Source organism: Hylaeus volcanicus, chromosome 3 (genome assembly GCF_026283585.1).
Source record: "Hylaeus volcanicus isolate JK05 chromosome 3, UHH_iyHylVolc1.0_haploid, whole genome shotgun sequence".
In the NCBI taxonomy this organism is placed as follows: Eukaryota; Metazoa; Arthropoda; class Insecta; order Hymenoptera; family Colletidae; genus Hylaeus; species Hylaeus volcanicus.
The window spans coordinates 20,557,902-20,577,782 of NC_071978.1; the positions used below are offsets into that span (position 1 = coordinate 20,557,902).

Below are 19,881 nucleotides of genomic sequence, written 5' to 3' on the forward strand. Positions count from 1 at the left end.
GAGGGAGATTATTATGAGTAAATAAACGTGTGTGTAAAAACTTTACTTGTTGCACCCACATGAAGAAAACTTTTTTCTTTTTACAGCAAAAGTTCGGTTTCTTTTTAGACAGACCGTGTATGTATTTCCTGCTCTATCTATACTTCTATGTTCCAATCTCGATCCTCATCGTCCCTGAGGACTAACATTATAACAGCCTCGACGCTCCTCGTGATAAAATACGAAATTTCCATCGCGGGGGAGCGCCATTATGCGTTCCTACGATCTCTACCCTCTAAAGTCCTGATCAAACCTACGATCGCGACGTCGCGAGTCGAAAAAATCGTATCGTCGATAAAATTAGTGTCCGATAATCGCGACGGGGAATCGGAAAGACGAAATGTCAACGACCGACGCGACAACTGGCCGGTTCAATTTCATCCTGGCGTCGACTCCTTAACTGTACACAAACTCGTCGAAGAACTCGACGAGAACTACGTCGGAGTTACTCGCGAAGAGGGAGCAGGAGGGGGCAGAAGCAAGAAACGAACGAACGCTCGTATAATCCGCGTTCTCGACGTTCTGCTGCACCGGTACCATTACCATTACCATTCCAGGTCTTCTTCCCGTTCTTTCTTCGTGTAGCCGGTAAACAGTATTTCCAAGTCGACCGAGTAAATCAACAATCGTTCCCTCGCGTCTTCCGATTACCGGCGCGACTTTTTCCCCGCTGACTTACTTACTTTTTTCGCCACCTTCTCCCTCTCTAACGATTCGCTCGTCGCCCCGATGCATACGGTACGAGGCTCTCTCCCGCGGGAACGACTTCTTTGCGTTGTACTCTCTCCTTACGGGAATCCGCTCGCTGGAGAATAATGGGAGTAACTGTATATACAGAAACGGCGCAAACGTCCGGAAAAACTGAACGCGTAATTGATAGGTGGGCCCGCCGTTTAATTAGCGCGGGACGCTGGCTCTCGTTCGGCTTCTGAAAACCGAAAGTTTTTTTGCGTTGGAGGCCTGTTTGCTCTCAGAGGCGCGCGCTCGGATCATCTGTGCCTCTTTGAGGGTACAACGGTGTTATTTTTCGATTTATTTCCATGGAATTTATTATTTAAAAATCTTCTTTTTGATTGTAAATGCTACATGCTCGTTTTGCAACAGCTACAATTCGATAGCTAAGCTACTTTGGCGACCAACCATGCGAGTTGTTTGTCCGCGGGCCGCCTTCCGTGAGTTTCGTTGAACGAGCAGTCTCATGCATCGATCGTGATCGTGACGCGAACCGACAATGACTCGCTGTTCGTTTGTCCCGTCGCCTGATCGTCGTCCAAGGACCACCGAGCCGTAATTAACAAGTTCGCGAGTCAATTGGGAGAACAGAGAAAAAATTGGCGTGGAATCGGTAACCGTACACCATCGCCGGCTAATTATATCGTCATTTTTACCCACCTCGCATGATCGATACGAATTTTGCTCGTCCGTGAAAAGGCACGCGAGCCGGCTTATTGAATTTCCCGTCGAGCGCACGGCCCGACGTCGTTTCAACGTGGCCAACAGGTTGTCCAGAGAGCTGATCCTGAAACAAGGATCGGGTTTCCTTGTACCTTTACCGCCTGCGGGAATATCGTATTCCCCAACGACGGGGCGGACTACGTGCCGGAAACCGGAAGGGGGCCAAGCTTCTACAAAGCGCGTATGCAACGCTAATATTTGTGTAATAGTTATACCATGGTTGACATTTGTCGCAAACATGCTCCAACTTTAGCTTGCTGGCGTGCTTTGGCCCTTTGAATGTATCGCCCATGAATCATTCATAGTGGCGCGCAATGGTTCATTTGATCAACTTCGGTCAGTGGTACGGAAATATTTATGGTCGTTGCATATACTGTAAGTTAAAATGTAATCGTTTTTTAAATTCTTTGAAATCATAATAGGCTATAACAAATCTTTTAATGCCAGTAAAAATTCCCGATCCATTCAAAGTATACTAATTGCAAAAGGGAATATTTGCTTACTCTTGCCATCTCAACTTCTTATTTTCTTTGTAAAACATCGGATGGACTTTCCATGACACCGTTAGATAGGTACTTTCTCCTTCGCTTTACATTTTTACGATCAATAAATTTTAAACTTTAGCCCCGTTGTTGCGTAAGATGTTTACACGTTTACCTTTCGACTTATTGTGTCTCGAAGAAGACGTTCGGTGATGAAACTTTTCTGGTTTGACTTTTATCTGAATCTTGTAACTTACGATAGGGAAGAATCGTTCTTCGAACTGTTTGCGAAGCATTCGGGACGAGTAGGTACGAAAACGTTGAGCGTAGGTCGGGTTAAAAAATGAACGAGACACACCGTACCGTGTACGATATCGTAACCGTGAAATTATTATTACTCTCTTACAATATCTCTTTAATGTTCTCCTTAAGCTATAAACCGTCATTCGTGTTTTGTACATGAAAGTATCGAAAAAGTCAAAAGCACTGTTCGATGCTTCTTACCTCTGTGTTCGCGCTTAATACGGAGTCTAAAAGGATCCTCGCGTGCGCATTATCCAGATATTATTTTTTATTTTCTTATGTTTTTTCTCTCGTCCGTCTGGTTCTCATATATTCTTTCGGGGGTACCACTAGGTGGATTAATGAACACCACGGTGCTTTCGACGATCGCTCGACAAGATCCACGCAACGAACGCGAGACGCGAAGCTTCCCATTTCCTTCTCCGTTTCGGCAGTGCGAAACAATTGTTTTGTTCTCTCAATTCCCCCGTTTCCTTCGTGTTCCCTTTGACCGTTTATAGTCAGGGTTGCCAAATGTGAACAGGTGGTGAGTGGAGCAGGTTTGTTCCTGAGAGGATGAGGATCTATACATAAATGTATGCGTATATATTTATTGCTCGTGTAAAGGTAAATGCAAAAGTCCTTTGCCATTTTGTTATTCGAGGCTTTGTTCTCGAGATACAGGGAATCTTTGTTAAGTGTCGCGTGGCTATTCCCACTACTTGAGATTAAATTTCATTTCCTTCGGTCATCCAGTGACACTTATCGAAAATTCACTGTATAAGTAGAACGTTTTACAAAAATGTAGGATCTAGGACACAATGGTGTGACTGTGGTGTTGAAAATAGAACACGTGGCAACCCTGACCAGTGACTGGCCAATTAAGTCGCGCACGACTATCGAATATTGAAAATTTTGTCAAACAAACATTACTGTTCCCCTCGATCAGGCAAAAAAGTAGGTTATCAAGAATCGATCGGAGTCTGTTCGAGCAAAAACGATAGAGGGCTTTCCAGTTTTCATTGATTTTCAAAAAGCACTGCTTGTCCGACCATACTCATCCTTGGTTCCCCGTCGATTGGGGAGAACATTAGCAGTAACTTTTCTTTACGTACCAATCATTTTTTCCTTATCATATTTCTACATCTTGTCCTGTATCTAACTTTCCTTACGCTCTCAAGAGAAACATCCGATTGAATAATTGAAATTAAATACCTTTCTAAAGTATTAAAATGTTTCACAGTGAACAATTGAAAATAAAATTCGTCGTGGCATAACCAGTGTATTAAATAATCCGTGACCCTTTTCCTCCCTTTCTCTTCTCTGTACCCTGGTTTCTCACACGGCGATCAAGGCGCTAAATAAAAAATCAAATAGAATCTTAAATGAATTGTTCTAGGGTTTCTATTTACCACCAATTATGAAAGTAAAACATCCATTTCTGTTGCACGACGGAAAGAGGAATGAAAGGGCTTCACCGCGAACGATAGGGCAAATGTGAAATTGCGAAGGAAACATGGATATTCTCTACTCGACAGTTTTTCCTCCGTAATGCTCGTACATAGACTCTATAATAAATGCAAACACTATATTCGTAATACGCTACGTCTAGGGCAATTCTCGATATTTACACTGATCGTCCCTCGAGAATATCAAATTTCTCGTCGCGACGTCTGTCCGAGATCCGACGGACGCAACATCCTCCAAGTCCACTACGTTTATTTTCGTTTATTCTCTTTGTACATTTACAAGCAATGTCTCGCTGCGTTATAAAGGACGTCGCGCACCCATTTCTCTCGACGCGCTTTCGAGAGAGACGTGTTGAAAACTAGAAAGCCGTAATTACGAGAAGATAACGTTGACCATAGAGTACCACACCAGGATCCACTGAAATCAAGGAAAATAGTTTACAAGACCCTTTTATTAATTACAGGGCAGGGTGATCGTTCTGAAACACTTGGGATAGCTTCATTGTCTAAGCATTACGGAAATCGGGTTAAATATATGTTTTGTCTTGATCAGAGTTTATCGTTTCATCGACCTGTTGGTCATTGGCGATGAAAGCGATCATTGGTCAGTTTGTGTCTCTAGGAATTCTATAGTATATTCTCCTCGGCAAATGAAGAACTAAAAATCGTTTATAGATACTGCACTCTACCTACTTTTTCAATATCCCCTTTCTGATACAACTTCTTCCAAGAATGACAAAAATTTAAGTAACAAATTAACGAACAAGTGTGATACTCTAGAGTTAACCATACACGTGCAATTTCTTTCGCTCCATCGATCGTGTCTTGTTAATTAACGCGGTTCCGTGGCAATCGTTTTGGAATTAAAGCATGGATATTTTTAAAACTCTTACGACGACCGCTCAACTTCGTTCGGGGATATTGCATCGATGATCGATCGATCGATGGGCCGGTGGATCGAGCGTTGCCCGCTTTAATTCCGAATCGCTGGCACGTCGAGCGTTTCGAGCTCTTTTTCCCGGCTCGAATTAACCCTTAAGTACGTTCTATTCGTAGAACTCGATAGTTAGCGTGGCGAAGTGCGTTATTTATAACGTCTTCTGTTTCTCTTTCTTCTGTGCGCGAGCTCGCATAGTAGGAATTCTAGAGAACATCGACACGGGTTCGCGATTCGAGCGCACTCGAGGGTTAATCTGATAGAAACGAGATTTTATTTATCTTTACAAGCTTCGACCTTGGCCGAAGGTTCAAGTACACACGAGTTTCGACGGCCTAATCGACGGGGAAAGAAGAATCGATAGTAGGTTTGACGAACACACTGTTTCCTTTCCGAGCAACCGTCAGCCTTCTCGAATTTGTCAAACAGAAAAGCATCGTTTCCGGTGTTCCATGGTTCTATGGTGATCTGCACTCTCGCTGGTGTCTTAGAACCATCGATATGCGTCTAAGATAGAATAATACAGGGGATGGTTATATGTAAACGTATTCACTGTATTGATCAAGCTTTCGATTGGTACAAACTCCTCTTCTAAGAAATAGCAATACTGAATGAGAATTGAGTATTAAAGTGCTATATCTAGTGTCCGATGCACGAGTACAAACACTTTCCTGAAAAATTTCCGAAATATTTTAAATCCCTGTTTTGTCTTAACGAAATTCTTGTATAGTATTTTATTGAACTTCATTGAAAATTCACTTTCTCTTATAAAATTTTTATTATTACAGATCTATAAACAACTGAACTATTAGACTCTATTTATTTCTGTACACTTCTAGTTCCGTTTATTCGATTCTTATTTTTCAAAAGGGTTTGACATCCATTGAAAGCTTAATTGATACAACGTACATTCGCATCAGGGTCCTGTAACATTTATCCTGAGAAGATATCAACTCCCTAAGTCAGCTGTTGAAGATGCACCAAACACCAATGACTCCCTGCTTGTTGCTTATCTCCTCGCAAAGCGATCATTCAGTGACGCGACGTTTGTTTTCTCGAATAAACGCCGAAAACAGGGGCGAATTCCTCCTTCGAAAGAGAGCAAAATCAAAGGATAGACGGGTTCAACCCCCGACAGAGAGGGAGAGAGTTCCAACGATAAAGATCCCTTCGTTATTCCGCTTAATCGTTTATCAACGTTCATCCATAATGTTTTAATAGTTTAATTTTATTTTTTGCAAAAATACGCTGTCCACCAAAAGCATTCTCCTCCCTCCCTTCTCTCGCTTTCTCTCACGCTTTCTCGCCCGCCGTTTCTTTGTTCTGTGATTCATTTTAAGCCCCGATGATCGCAATTTCCCGTTTTATCGATCGTGTCTCCTATATTTACAGGGTACTCTAAACATTCTTATAATTGTAACAACGTACTCTCTCCCTCTCTCGCTCGCACTCGGTAATTCCTCTCACACGGTAAGCTCTCTCCCTTATCTTTCACACGTTTTACACATGTACAAGTGTCGACATCGGGAACCGAAGAAACGGCCACGAGGCCTTCGCAGAATTCCTCCTCGAATCCAGAGACGGGCAGAGATTTCTTATCCCGGAAAGACGAATCCATTTCAAGAAGCTGCTACTCGAGTTACTTTGTTCTCTAGAATTACAGGTTTAGTTACAAAATGAAATTATATTCCTACGATCTCAACTCCTCCTCGATAACCGCTCGACAAACACTGATAATAAATCGCTGCTCCTTCTATTCGTCGTTTATTATTCGAACGAAATCCTGGCCGTCTCTGGCGGCGCCACTTCGGACCGAGTCCCTCCCACGCTCCTGCTGATCGATATCTCTAAAAGTTATCTTACGCAAAACTTTACAACGTCTCGCTAAAATATACATTTACTGCTTTAATGCGTAGAATCGCGCGGGTAAAAGGTCAATGGAGCGTTCTCGCGACGGATTTACGCCTTGAGGTAAGGGGGAAGGGGTTCCAACGAAAATTAGGGAAACGAGGACATCTACAGCGCGTTCCTGTTGGAATTAAGGGGTGAAAAAAAGGAAAAGAAACAAGCGTACGATGGTTACACTGAAATCGAGAGACGTTGCGTCCTTCTCCTCTTTCTTTCCGTCTCGTTGTTTTGCCTCCTTTTACTTAAACATTTTATTCGCTAAATGCGCGACTTTTGTCCAGAGCGACGGAACGTTCGTTTGGTCGATCGAGCTAACGTCGCTGTTTTCGAGGTCAAAGAAAAGAACGTATTTTATATTCCATTCTTGTATACACGAATAGTCTTAAACGCACCTATTCCATTTCGCCCTAATAATAATGGAGAATCTTTATACCTAAATTATGCATCAACTATACGTATAATCTAATTTCCTTGCAACAGAAAAAAAGCACTTTCTCTAGACGGCGCTAAAGTGTCCCTAATTTTAACTAAGAAGTTCGAACATGAAACAAACATTAGAGTCCTAGGAAGTGAGCAATTAAAAAAGGATAAATTTTGTTTCAATTCCTCATACAAATGTTAACAAATCTGTACTATCTAACATTCGTATACAACACATCATACGCTCCTCGCCCATCAAAGAGCAAACACAAATTTAAAACAAACCATTAATTTTACGAAGAAATTAAAAAATATTCCATGTATCCCATAAACGCAAAAGTTTGTATAAGTCACGGGCAGTCTTTTGAATCGAACGTCGCTAGCTCGATCGCGAGTAACGGAACCGAAATTTCCGGGAGTAATTTGGAAGAGATCAGACTTTAGAATTCCCGAGGGCTCCCGAGCAGTTTCGTTTCGCCCAAAATTTCACTCCGCGATTCACCATCCACGAGATCAAGCGCGATCGAACGTCCAAAAAGGTTTCTCCCGCCGTAACCGCGGCAACTAATAATAGAACTTAACAATTTCTAACTAAATAACCTACACGGCAGATCGATGTTTCGTTAACCGCTGAATGTACAAAAAAAATGATTTCCCTAAAAAAGAAGTCTCTTTGCGCGAGGAAAGGAAAAAAACGACGTACGCCGCGCGAGGAATTGGTCCCACCCGTGATAAAACCTTAATTTATTTAATTTTTAATGATCGAGCTACGTCCCTCGACGATCTAACGGGGGATCTAACGCGACGACAGTGGAACGGGAGGAACGACGATCGATCGCGCCACGAAATAAGTCAATGAACACAAATAAACATGAACACGAGAAATCACAAGGAACGCGCAGCACACGGGGACGCGTCGTGTATGGCACTGAGGGGATATGCCAAAAGAAAACGAGAATGGGGAAAAGCAAAGATTTTTATCGTTAACGAGGAAAAAGGGACCGTGTCTCGGCGGAGCAATTAATAAAAAAAAAAAAAGGAAAAAGAAAACAAAAGAGGAAAACAGACAGAAGAGTCGCGCGCGCAAAACGAAATCGGTCGATTGCACCTACGATTCAACGACCGGATGCGCGTATACATAGATATAGCTATACACACACATATATATCCACACGTATACACAGGGTGTTCGTAAATCACAGGTACGAGACTGTTTGGATCGATACAACTCGTCGAGCGAGTGAAAATGAATGGTTGGCAGTGCTTCTATAAATTACTGATTTTAAAATGTCATGGAATCGGTATAAATACGTACATTTTATTAATTAAGGTTTCGACTGATGTAATTTTTTTTTTATATAAAAAGTGAATGCAATTCGAAACGACACAAACACAAATGCAATTTCTAATTAATACAGTTCAATGTTTACCAATAAAAATTCTGCAACATTAATAGTAAAACTTATATAAAATGAAGTCAGCAGTTGAGGGTACGAATGTATATACATGACAGGCAGTGTGATACCTTCTCTCTCTAACACATAGGCATCCATCTCTCGCGAGAGCTAAAGTCTGCACCTGTATCTCACAAACACCCTATTCACACGTATAAAGTGTGCCTTATCACACCGTTACGTTTCGATGGCAGTGCCTTGGTTCGCGTCCCTCGACTTATAGTAATTGGCAGTAGGCGCGCTCTCGGTACACGCTCTCGAAGACGATCGACAAGAATCGACCGCGCGGATCCCGCGGGTAGGAAGAAGAACGATCCACGCTCCTCGAAATCAGTAACACAGAAGCGTGCGCGCGCGATTAGGCGCGACGGAAATAAGGCTCTAAGGTGTGTGCGGCTACCGCGATTACGACGGCTGACAGTGCGCGATTTTTGGCAGTGACGCGTTCCTTTTTCTCTCCGTTTCGCGTCGATCGCTCTTCTCTGGTGCCCGTGTTCACCGATCGCGATCGTCGCGTCGTTCTCCGCGAGCACGTGGTCGCTCGAAACGTAGGAGTTCCGGATTAAAAAGAAGTACCCTCCTCGCTTGAAGTCGCAAGCTGATAGGCTTGATCCCCCGGGTGGCCCTATCGTTTCCCAGGGATCCATCGATAATTTCGACTAACTATGTACACCCCTCGTGATCGCCGTTCGTCGCTAATTTGGGTTCTCCGTCCGTTGGTCGCGGCAAAAGAAAATCAGCGCGCTCGCGCGACAGGTGCAAGCGAGACACGCTTCTCTCATACACATCCGCGCGGAAACTAGAGATCTATCGGATTACACGTTTAATCATAATAATAATAGTAAGAATAATTAATCGATCAATTAGCCTAGAGTTCTTAATTACAATCGTATTGGCAGTGTTTCTTAGCTGGTGTGTATAGGCGTGTTTCCGTCCGTGTGTGTCCGGTTACTCTTCCCGGTGGGTTCTCTTTGCGTATACGCTTTTCGTTCGATCCTATCTTCTATATCTGTACATATATCCTCCTCGTTCCCGAAAACCTCCCGTTTTTAGCCATACAGCACACGTCATCGACACGGGTTTTCCACCCCTTTCGCTTTCTCTTAATTTACAAGTATTCTGTGTTTTTTGTTTTTTTTTTTCATTTTTCTTTTGTTTGTTTAACTTTATCCGCTACATATATATGTGTACAACGTGCGCAATCACATTCCACGATGTCAGAAGTATTCCGGCGATGCGAGAAATATATTTTTCTACGATCTCGGCGTATCAATCTACATCTATGAAAATAGCGATTCGACACACTCCGTCATCCAGCGCGTGTTTTCCTCTTCTCTCTCCCTCGTCCTCTTCGTACGCTGCTCGTGTGTGTGTCTCATATAATCCCCCCCCCCCTCCCTTCCCCCCAACCCTTTAGTAACTCCGTGTGGAAAATGTAACACAGCCATTCGTGTTTTGTCCCCCCCTCCCCCCAATTATTCAGATTTAACAGCTCCTCGTCTACGAATCGTACAGCACGGATGCGCCGTCCGCTCTCGCTGCCGAATAATCGGTTTCAACGATCCTCCACGTATCCGGGAAGTGTGTGCTTCATTTTCACGCAGGCATCTCCGACTCGTGGTACGACGATGTTAGGTTCTCGTCGAGTCTTCCTTCGCGATGATCCTCGCTAGTTTCCAACGCGTTCGGATCCCTCCTCCGTTTGGGAACCGACTGTAAAGCTCGAACGGCAGCCGTGTCCAAAGATGAACGACTCCTCTCTGGTAACTTCACGAAAAAAAAAAAAAGAAAAAACGCCGACAGATGGTTTCTCCGATGTGCGATTCCCTGGCGACGCCGGGCGGTACACAAACGCGAGGGACGAATAGAAAGAAACGATCGCTCGATTTTTATTGTATTCGCAGCGACACGCTCGCATCGACATGCTGCACGTAACTCGGCGGGAAGATAAAAATAGGCGACTATCGAAATCAAACGCGCCTCTCGAGGGCTCTGAACGAGGCAAGCTCGAATCCTAGGGAGACCCGAAGCTTCTATGCTCACGAGCGTGCCTCGGGCCGCGAGCACGCTTCCTTTGCTCTTTAATTTTCATTTTGTACATTGTCCTCTTCTCGAAAGGGAAGTAAACGGATAAGTCTCGATAGAAATCTCGATTGGCGTACGAGTCGTTCGACTGTTGTCTTCGCTATTGCGGGTTCCTTGGCGAGAACGTTGACCGTCCTTCTCTTGTGTTCTCGTGTCAACGACTTTGTGTGTTCTTCGTCGATAGACTTCTGCTCGTCCTCCAATGGTTCCTCTCCCGTTTCCTTTTTCTCTTTGCACGTGTGTGATTTCGTTATCGGATACTACCCACGCACGCACGCCCCCTCGTTTTTCGTTCCTTTGCTTGTTCCTTCTCCTTTTTTCTCTGGCCCCCCCCCCCCCCCCCCTGTCGCACGACAACGGCCAGCACGAATTTCTACCGAGCCGAAGATCGAGGTAGATACATCTCCTTCTGAAAGTTGGTCGAGGGTCGAGGGTGTGTCGAAGAAGTACGCGCGTTTCGCGTCTCCCTTCTCCACCCCTTCTCTTCTGGCTTCTGTCACGGGGTACTTGAACAGGGCCCGGAAGCAGCCAAGGGGCCGTTGCTAGATATTAATTGATTCCTAAGGCCACCAGAGTGATTATCTCCTTACAGTCGTTAACTAACGTTTAAACAGTTTTTGTTCGATTCTCTCACACGTTTTTTTTTTTTTTTTTTTTTTTATTTGCTTTACTTTAACGCGTCGAGTTATTCGTACGTAAAATCCTCGTCGTCGTCGTCGTCTTGCGTCATTGATCTCCACTTCGGCGTGTTCTTTATTTTTTTTTTATTTTTCTTTTTTTTTTAAATATTTTTCTCCGCCACTTTAATTCAACTCCGCAGTCTACGATTGGTCTTGCACGACGGTCAACGATATAAAACGCATCCACGGTGAGGCACTTTTGAGGCCCAAGCCTAGCTCTTCCGAGTCCGACGAGTGTGTGTCGCCATGATAACCAGGCACTCGTGGCAGGATACGACCCCAAACGTTTGAGTTAATTTGGTATCGATAGGCAACAAGAATATCCTTTCTTTCATCGCTATCCACGACTACTATATATTTACCTAATGGCCGATGGATTTAGGCTAAATAAATTAGAATGTATGTATTCCACTTTTTCATCTTCGTGCACTCTCACGTCTCCAATGTTTGTCCGTTGCTCGTCCCTCCTCCTCGTCCGCGTACGCGAACTCATGGAGCTCGTCACGGACGCGTCCGTGATCGGTTTCTTCTCCGACGATGTTCTCGTGGTCTCGGGACACGTCTTACTCCGGTTTTCCTCTGGATACGTTCAGGTTCCGGTTTCTCTCGCCAGGCTCCTCCCCACACAGACCAGGAAGCACAATCGTCCTGATACAGGACTCATCCCTAACTCGTTCTCTGGCTTAGTCGTCGCTGCATCGTCGCGCTTGTCCTCGATCACCGTGATCGACATTATCACGAGTTCTTCACCGGTTTCCGGCGCTGCTTGACCCGCGTCAACGGGGGCGTTCCGCCGCTCACCGCCGCGTACAGGGCCAGGCTCACCTCGTCCGGATTGGTAGCTGACACTTTGCGTATGTCGACGTTGTCGGTGTTTTGTAATTCGGTCTCGAGCACCCACTCGTCCGGCTTGCTGTTGGAAAAATGGGAATTAACGATTGTAGAAAAGGTCAGGCGTTGTGGGAGGAAGAACTTGGGCTACTTACATATCGGCAGGGTGCCACCGCAACAGGACTCTAGTCTTCCCATCCAATTCCACTCTTCGGGCTAATACCTGCAGACAGAAACGTAAACACGATTGCGATTAACGATGCCTTCCCAGGTCACGTTTGGTGGAGAAAGCACTGGCCATTGGAGGTTACTTTCTCGACTCCGACTGTTACAGTGTCGACTAGTTCCTGTGTTTGCTTTGCTAGTGACTAACGGCAGAGGCTAACAATCACGTAGATCTCTCTGCCTAGGTTCCACTTGTAACTTCAAATGGCCAATTTTGCCCACCTCTAAATATTCCACGGCAATTTCCTTCGACTTACTCGACTAGTGAGGGCGATCGAGTTTCCCGGTGTCTCCGCCAGGCGGCCTTGCGTCCTCGACTTTGCCAGTTGGAGCAATCTGTGCTGGAGACCTTCCATCACTCCAGTGTCGAAGTAGTCAAAAATTCTCGCTGCAAAGGGAACCAACGCACGATTTAATTAGCATACGATAAGCACTTTTTAAAGAAAGAATGGAAGAAAGTCTCAACGTACACTTACCAGACCAGGGTTGTCGTCTATATCTGAGCCGCTTGCCGTTCCTTCTGACCAGCTTTCCGCCGCTCTCGCAGCTTCGTTTGGTGCTGCTGTTGCTGGTTTCGGGTTGATTGAAATGTCCGTTCACGTGCCTCTCCAGAGCAGTCTGAAGAAAAAATACAGGACATTCTTAGAAGCCTGCATTTCGGCACCTTCCAGGGAAAGCGTGCCGCGTCCGTTGAGGGGGAAAACCATAAGAAAATGACGAAACCGTTCGTTCTCGAGCAGTGACAAAAACGCAGAGAGCCCCGTGCAAAGTACGACATGGACGAAGTCGAATTCTGCTGGTGACGAAGGCAAAATGCGAGCTTCCTAAGCATGAAGCGACGATAAGGGAAGATTTAAGAAGAAAGTACACACCCTGACGTCTCAGGTGGGGATTTTCGACGAGTGGACAGATTTACAAGCTGTCCCTGGAAAATGCTCGCCATTCGAAGACAATCCGCACTGATTCGAGGATCGTTTACAATCGCGCGACGACGGTTAAGACGGAAGACATTACTCGCATACGCGAAGAACCATTTTCAGGAATCATGTAACTGAACCGCTGAAGAGAGAACTTCGGTGCTAACGCCGCTGTGCTAGTGGACGACATTCAGAGGAAGTGCCTACGTGTCCTAGCGTTCCTTGGGTCTTAACCGGCACGGATCGACTTAGTTTCTAGTAACGAAAAACCAGGGAGTACACTAGGTTTAGCGAGAGACTGACGGATACCTGACGCAAGCCAGGAAAAGAGCTCTAACACGATACCTCGACGTCTAACGACGATTTTCTCGTGGTTCGTACATCGACGCTGTGCGATTGACGGGCCAATATCGACAGGATCGGCGCGTAATCCCTCGTTTAAACGTTACAATACTTTACCCAATGTCGAGGACATAGAATGAATAACGTGAAAAAAAAAAGATCGTCGAGTCATCTGAAGAGGAGACATGATCGTATTCAGCTGAACCACTTAGTGGAAAGAGAAAGAGAGTGTCATATTATTAGTTCACAGTCAATATTCGCTCATCCCGAACAGAGAAATTGTCCGCGGTAGAGGACTTACGTTGTTGGAGTGATTGCTATACCGAATAGTGTCACCCGTTCGCGCACGTTATCACTAATACAACCCAATACCTGTGAGCTAAACCTATTGCCGCAGCCGTCGACGATGCACCGGAAGGGTTTGTTTCCGCCGTGGGATAGTACGTGTCGCTCCAACCATCTCCGCGAACAGGAACTTCTCCCTTGTACTTTGCACCCTTGCCACTGGCAGACAAAATTATCGCCGCCCGTTTGCGTGTTGATGTGAGCAGCCTGAAAAGACGTTATGTTTGTTTCATTACTCGCCAATTCGTCGTTTTGGAGCTACCAGTTACTCGTAACAAGTAATCTAATCACTCCTGCACGTAATTTCTTCTTTCTCTTAGCACCTTTCTTTCCGTTACTTTAGCATCGCTAATGTACCTGATGCAATTGCATCGAAACAGTGGTTGGAAGAAGAAGGTACATTTTTAAAAATGAAACTGGTAGCTTACAAAAATTCCAACATTGACCAGCTCCGAGTAAATTTTAACCAAGTGAAGATAATTTCGTCTCCGTACCTGCAGGTGTTCCAGGAGTCCTCCGCTGGATTCGAAGCTCTCCTCGCACTTGTCCCATCGACATACTCCGCTGTCGGTGGCCTGTTGCCTGTCCTTTCCAGGTATCCGTGCTGGGAATCTGATGGTGGTGGGCGCGGAGAGTATTGGGGACAGCGACGGTTTCGATTCGCTGCTCCTCGAGGAGTCCTCCTCTTCCTCGACGTAGGCCTCGACCGCGCGGCTCACCCTCGTCTCCTTGGCCTCGGTGGTGCTCTGTACAGACAGCCTCGAGAGGAAGTCTTGGCTGGACCTCAACGAGCCTAGGAGCTTCCCGCAACCGTTCGTCAGGTTGTTGTTCTCGTTGACGTGCGGCTTGGAGGTGATGCAGCCCTTGAAGTCGAGCGGTACCGTCTGGCTGGTCGGTGTGACGGGTGGCATTGGCGTCGGTTGCGCTATCTTCGAGTTGGTGATCGTTTCGGACGTTAACCTAAATGATAACAATGAATTAGTGCATAGGCCACCGGGTTGACCGGGGGCCATACTTCATCCCTTGCTTCCATTGACCTCGTAACAAATAACAATAACTATAATTATATTAGTAACTTGAATATCATTCCATGATGACACATTTAAATCAGAAAGACTAGACGTACGTGTTTAGCCTACCTCGACAGACGCAGTGTCGATGGTTACAGACTTGTATTGGAATTCGCAACATTGATCTGGACGAACAGAGGGTTAAAGTTCCGCGTTTGGCATACCTTGCCGCGCGCGGTTACCAACCTTAGCGACGAGATTTTGCAGCTGGGTATGTTCTTCAAGACGTCGTTCGAAATCGGCAAACTGGGCACCGGCTTGGTCAACTTCTTGTCCATCTTACCATTAGTCCTCGGAACGATTACCGCTGGCGGCTTCTTCGTAGACGGCGGTGACATCGCCACGGTCCTCATTTCCCAGTCGTTGGTCGAGTTGTTCCGTCCGTTCGACGGAACAGTACCCAGGTACTTCGCCAAACCGCCCTTGTTCCTCTGGACCGTTGGAGGCCTCCTGAACTCCGACGAGCTCTTCGAAACCAGCACAGACATGGCCTCGCTGTTCTTCTTGATCTGTCGACAGACGTTTTCAGTTGAATCGAACATGTTTCAGGAGTCATCGTTGATTTTCTGGATTACTGAACCGAGCAGTGGCTTGAAACGAACAGGGAAAACTTCATTAACACTCTCGGACACTAGAATGATTGGAAATGTAATTTTCTAAAGCTAACCAAAGCGATCAGCGTTAGCAGCGTTCGTTACAAACCATCGCTCGATGCACCAACTTCTGACGTCAACGACGAGAGCTTCGATTCGGCTCGATACCGTCCGAGGCCCGCAGGAAGAGGCCGCGTCCTTTTTGGAGAGCGTCCCGACGTTTCGCCGGCATTGCAGCTACGCTTGACATCGGAGTCGCAAAAAACAGCCGTCTACCCAACGACTCCAGACGGTATCAGACGCTCCAATCGCGATATACACTCTCGAAATCAACCTTTCTCGACGTTATCGGAGTTGTGAGTCATGCTCCCAAACACTTCGTAAACATCACACTTTATCATCTTCCGTCGTACTTCGAAATCCTTCGAAACTCCGACAACTAGGGCAATCCTGCTGTACCTTTAGGTACATCACCATATTTCATTCTCTGAATCGTTTAAAGTTTTATATGTGTTACTATTGATATTTGCTGGGTACTTTCAATGTCAACATTTGAAAAGCAAACTATTGGAAGATGTTCTTTCTTGGAAGCGATATCGTTACACGTTTACCTTGCTCGTCTTTCATTCATTTAATGATTTCCTCCTTCAAGAAAAATGTCCCTTCACCTTAACTCCTTAACTGTTACCTTTATCTCCTCAAAAAAAAGAAAGGAATACTTTCACTGAAATATCCTAGATGCTTCTACCTGAACACTTTCTATAAACAAAATATGTCTATGCTATTAGGTCGATCGCACACGGCGCAACCGATTTGAAATTAGTGTTGCAAACCGTTTGCGCTCTTTGTTTTACCTAGATCCACGGTCGCATGCAACTAGTTTTAAAGTGGTTTGAAACTGCTCGGTTGCGCTCATGTGCAATCGGCCTTAGACATTAATTTCTTACCAATCTAATATATCCCTCGCAAATTACCCCTAGCAGAAACGTTCTCTTCCACTCCAACCCTGAAGGTCCCAACGATCTAAGTATGAACGTGGACGTTACCTTGGGTTGCTGTGGTTTGATCTGCGTTTTGAAGTACTCGGTGATCTTCCCTTGCGTCTCGTGATGATGAGCGACGTTGGACTTGTTGGATTTGGTGGTACCTCTGGAGGTTGGATCGGCGGCCCCGGACCTCGGCAAGGCGCCAGCCTCGGGCTCGCCTTTGAGCCTTTTGTAGGTCGAGCAGGCGGTGGCGGCCAGAGGCGGGGTCCAGGGCCACTGGGGCCTGGTACCGATCTGCGAGGACGGCGCCAGCTTGGGTAGGGACGGAAGTGGACTGGCCGACGCGCCACGAATCGCTACCCCTTCGTCGCTGCTCGTGCTGCACGGAGACCCCGGCTCCGTGATGTCGCTGGTACCGCTGCTACTACAATCCCCACAGGACACTGCGACTCCACTGGAAGTTATTAAAACGGCGAACGTTAGGCTAGCTTCAAAATTATGCAGCTCATCGCTTGTATTCGTGAAGTTTAAAAAATAGTCGATTGACTGATGGAAGCAGAAGTTTCATTTATTTAGGATTTTTTCTAGGGGTGGGTGGTATGACAGCTTCAGCGCACGACGAGCGTGTGAACTAATGGCGCCACTGGAAGCTTCCCCCTATGGCGCCACCAACATTTAGTCAGAACATGTATCAACGATCCTCAAAAGCTACGAGAGGTAACTCTGTAATTCTTGTCTATGGCTCATGTTTGCTTGGATATCCACTCAGCCACTGACTTCTGCATATGCGGTACCGATGAAATTCAATTTTTTGAAAGTGGAGAAGAGAAATCAGTCCGAGTAATCATCGGAGGTTTCGCAGGGAGGACAACACCCGCCCGAGAAAATAAATTAAACCTCGCTTCGCCTTAATACCTTTTAACCCCGGGGCGATAGCAAGAATCAGGGAGCCCAGGCTCATCCGTTTGGTTGCGTTTTCTCGAAAACAGCGATCCAGGAATCGCAGGACGGCCGAGACCTGGAGGGAACCGGTCGCGAAGGACGGAAACAGCCGCGAGGAAATTGCACGCTTACCGAGTAATGGCGTTGCCAGCAGCGTAAACCTAATTCAAGGGTCAGACATTGGCAATTGGCCCATCGTTTCGAAAGCCCGCCAGTGCCACGAGCCGTCGGGCTCGTTCGTCCTCGCCGTTTCGGTGATTTGCGAGACGCGCGAGGCGAAAAACGACGAAACGGCGAGAACGAGGAGAATTAACGATGTAATGGTACCGAAAGGTCTACCATTTTCCCTCTCGAATTTCAGCGAAACTATCGCAAATAGAGAGATGACGTATTCCACCTTTCCTCTGTAGAATTAAATAAGCTTCTGATAACATAAGCACCGTGATACCGATAGCATCGATGGTCATCGTGATAAAAGCGAAATACCATAAGGGTTCTCCTTCTGTTTACACCAGCGGCTCCAGCGAATTTAGTATGAGCTATGACTTCAGGCCTTCTGTATGTTAATAAATCAGACATAAAGAACATATACAGCTAGTTTCGAAATAGCGGAAATTATTGTTTTTCTTGTTTGGGGGTAGAGGAAGGGGGGACGATCGGTGTCGCTCGACGGTTTTCGCGGCCAAAGATATTTTCGGAGGCGTATTCGTGTCGGCCTGTCGACGTCACGGGAGAAAGAAAGACACTGACCTTTCCACGTTGCGATTCCCTTCCGACACTGCGTTTACGCAACGACGCACTCCGTCGAGCGAGGCCAGTAGAAGGAGAAAAGCGCTCGCCCGTTCATTAAACTCCCCCTCCCTCCGGTTGGCTGAATGATGGTCATCGTGCCATGAAATTCCTCTTTTTATCGATTCTCGAATCTCTTTGGGGCCGCTGGGGCCCCGCTCGAGCCATGATGCGCTCTACCTGGACTTTCTGATCCTTTGCGCGCTCCGAATTGCTTCTTTCCGCTCGAAATCGCGTCCCGCCGCCGCTAGGTGCGGCTAATTTCGACGATGAGTCAAGTTATTTGATTCACCCTCTATAGATCCGTATAATTTTCGGGTCACGTGTCAATATATCTATATTTTACCAAATAATTAGAATTTTTTACGAAATGACACATACACGGTCTGTCGAAAAAGAAACCGAACTTTTGCTATAAAAAGAAAAAAGTACAAGTAAAGTTTCGACACACACGTTTATTTACTCAAAATAATCTCCCTTTGCGTTAATACAGCTTGTAGACCGCGTAATTAACATTTCGAAGGACCTTTGCGTCTCCTGTTTTGGTAGCCCGTTTAGTACGGCGGTTACAGCGGCCTGAATCTCTGAAACGAATGCTATAATGTGTCCCTTTCATTGGAATTTTCAATTTTGGGAAAAGAAAATAATCGCAGGGTGACAGATCAGGCGAGAAGGGTGGATGATCCAAGGTAACAAAGCCTTTTTTAGCCAAAAATTGACGCTGAATTGCGGCTTTGTGTGCAGGTGCATTGTCGTGCAGCAACATCCAACTTCGTCTTCAATGGACTCTCGATCGTTTTTAAATCGAGTGAACCACTCGTAAACTTGTGTACGGCTTAGGCATTCATCCCCATACACTTGTTTTAATAACGTAAGCGTTTCGGTAAAAATCTTTTTCAATTTAACGCAGAACTTAATATTAGCGCTCCATTGCGGTATTCCAACAAGAGTCACAAAACGTCCGTTATATTTCAAGTCACACAACGGAATGTGACCGATCGATTCAAATGATACTGTGCACGGTCAACCATTAACGTTCAACCTATCGTCTTTTATTACCTGTAACTAGATGGCGCGGTTAGAAAAAATTTTAGAGCAAAAGTTCGGTTTCTTTTTAGACAGACCGTGTACATCTTAATCATATAACGTCTCTGAGAATCTGAAATATTACTGAAGTACATGCCTTGCAAGTAGTGTTCAACGATAGTATTTAATCAGAAGGACTCCCGTTTTATTTTTAATTGGTCAATTTATTCCTAATACCATGGGAAATAAACGTTCACCCAAGAATTCAATTTGCATACCGTGCAAAGGTCGAAGTGTACGACAGAGGGAATTTCGCGCTGTTTTTCCGGGCGGAGCCGCCATCGCGTGTGGCTCCGATCGAGGGATCTACGCGGCGGCGATAGGATCGCGAGGCCAAGTTCCTGTGGATCACGCTACGTCGATTATATATTGTCCTTGCAGGTGGCTCCTCCGCACGGTGGTGTACCGTGGCTTCGTACGATCTCTGTGCTCTTCCATCGAGCACTGCCGCCCTTCTCTCTCCTAAATCCCCTCCTTTTGCTATCTCACTCTCTGCTCTCTTCTCTTATTTTCCCCCGTACCGTTTTCATCGTCGTCGACGTCC

General features: G+C 45.8%; 1 protein-coding gene across 2 annotated transcripts in view; it reads right to left on the reverse strand.

Moving 5' to 3' along the window:
- Positions 1 to 2,350: 2,350 nt before the first annotated feature.
- Positions 2,351 to 19,881, reverse strand: part of LOC128873843 (uncharacterized) — a 144,526-nt gene continuing 126,995 nt past the window's right edge. Inside the window, exons 2-9 of one of the 2 annotated variants that reach the window (XM_054117756.1) lie at positions 16,581 to 16,974; positions 15,128 to 15,450; positions 14,366 to 14,831; positions 13,899 to 14,078; positions 12,744 to 12,885; positions 12,525 to 12,655; positions 12,198 to 12,265; positions 2,351 to 12,124 (exon numbers count right to left, since the gene is read on the reverse strand). In XM_054117756.1, coding sequence (XP_053973731.1) covers positions 11,947 to 12,124; positions 12,198 to 12,265; positions 12,525 to 12,655; positions 12,744 to 12,885; positions 13,899 to 14,078; positions 14,366 to 14,831; positions 15,128 to 15,450; positions 16,581 to 16,974 — 1,882 coding nt within the window. In that variant the 3' untranslated portion in view covers positions 2,351 to 11,946. Of the gene's footprint in view, positions 12,125 to 12,197; positions 12,266 to 12,524; positions 12,656 to 12,737; positions 12,886 to 13,898; positions 14,079 to 14,365; positions 14,832 to 15,127; positions 15,451 to 16,580; positions 16,975 to 19,881 lie in introns of both variants that reach the window. The other variant, XM_054117755.1, reaches the window with a different exon arrangement.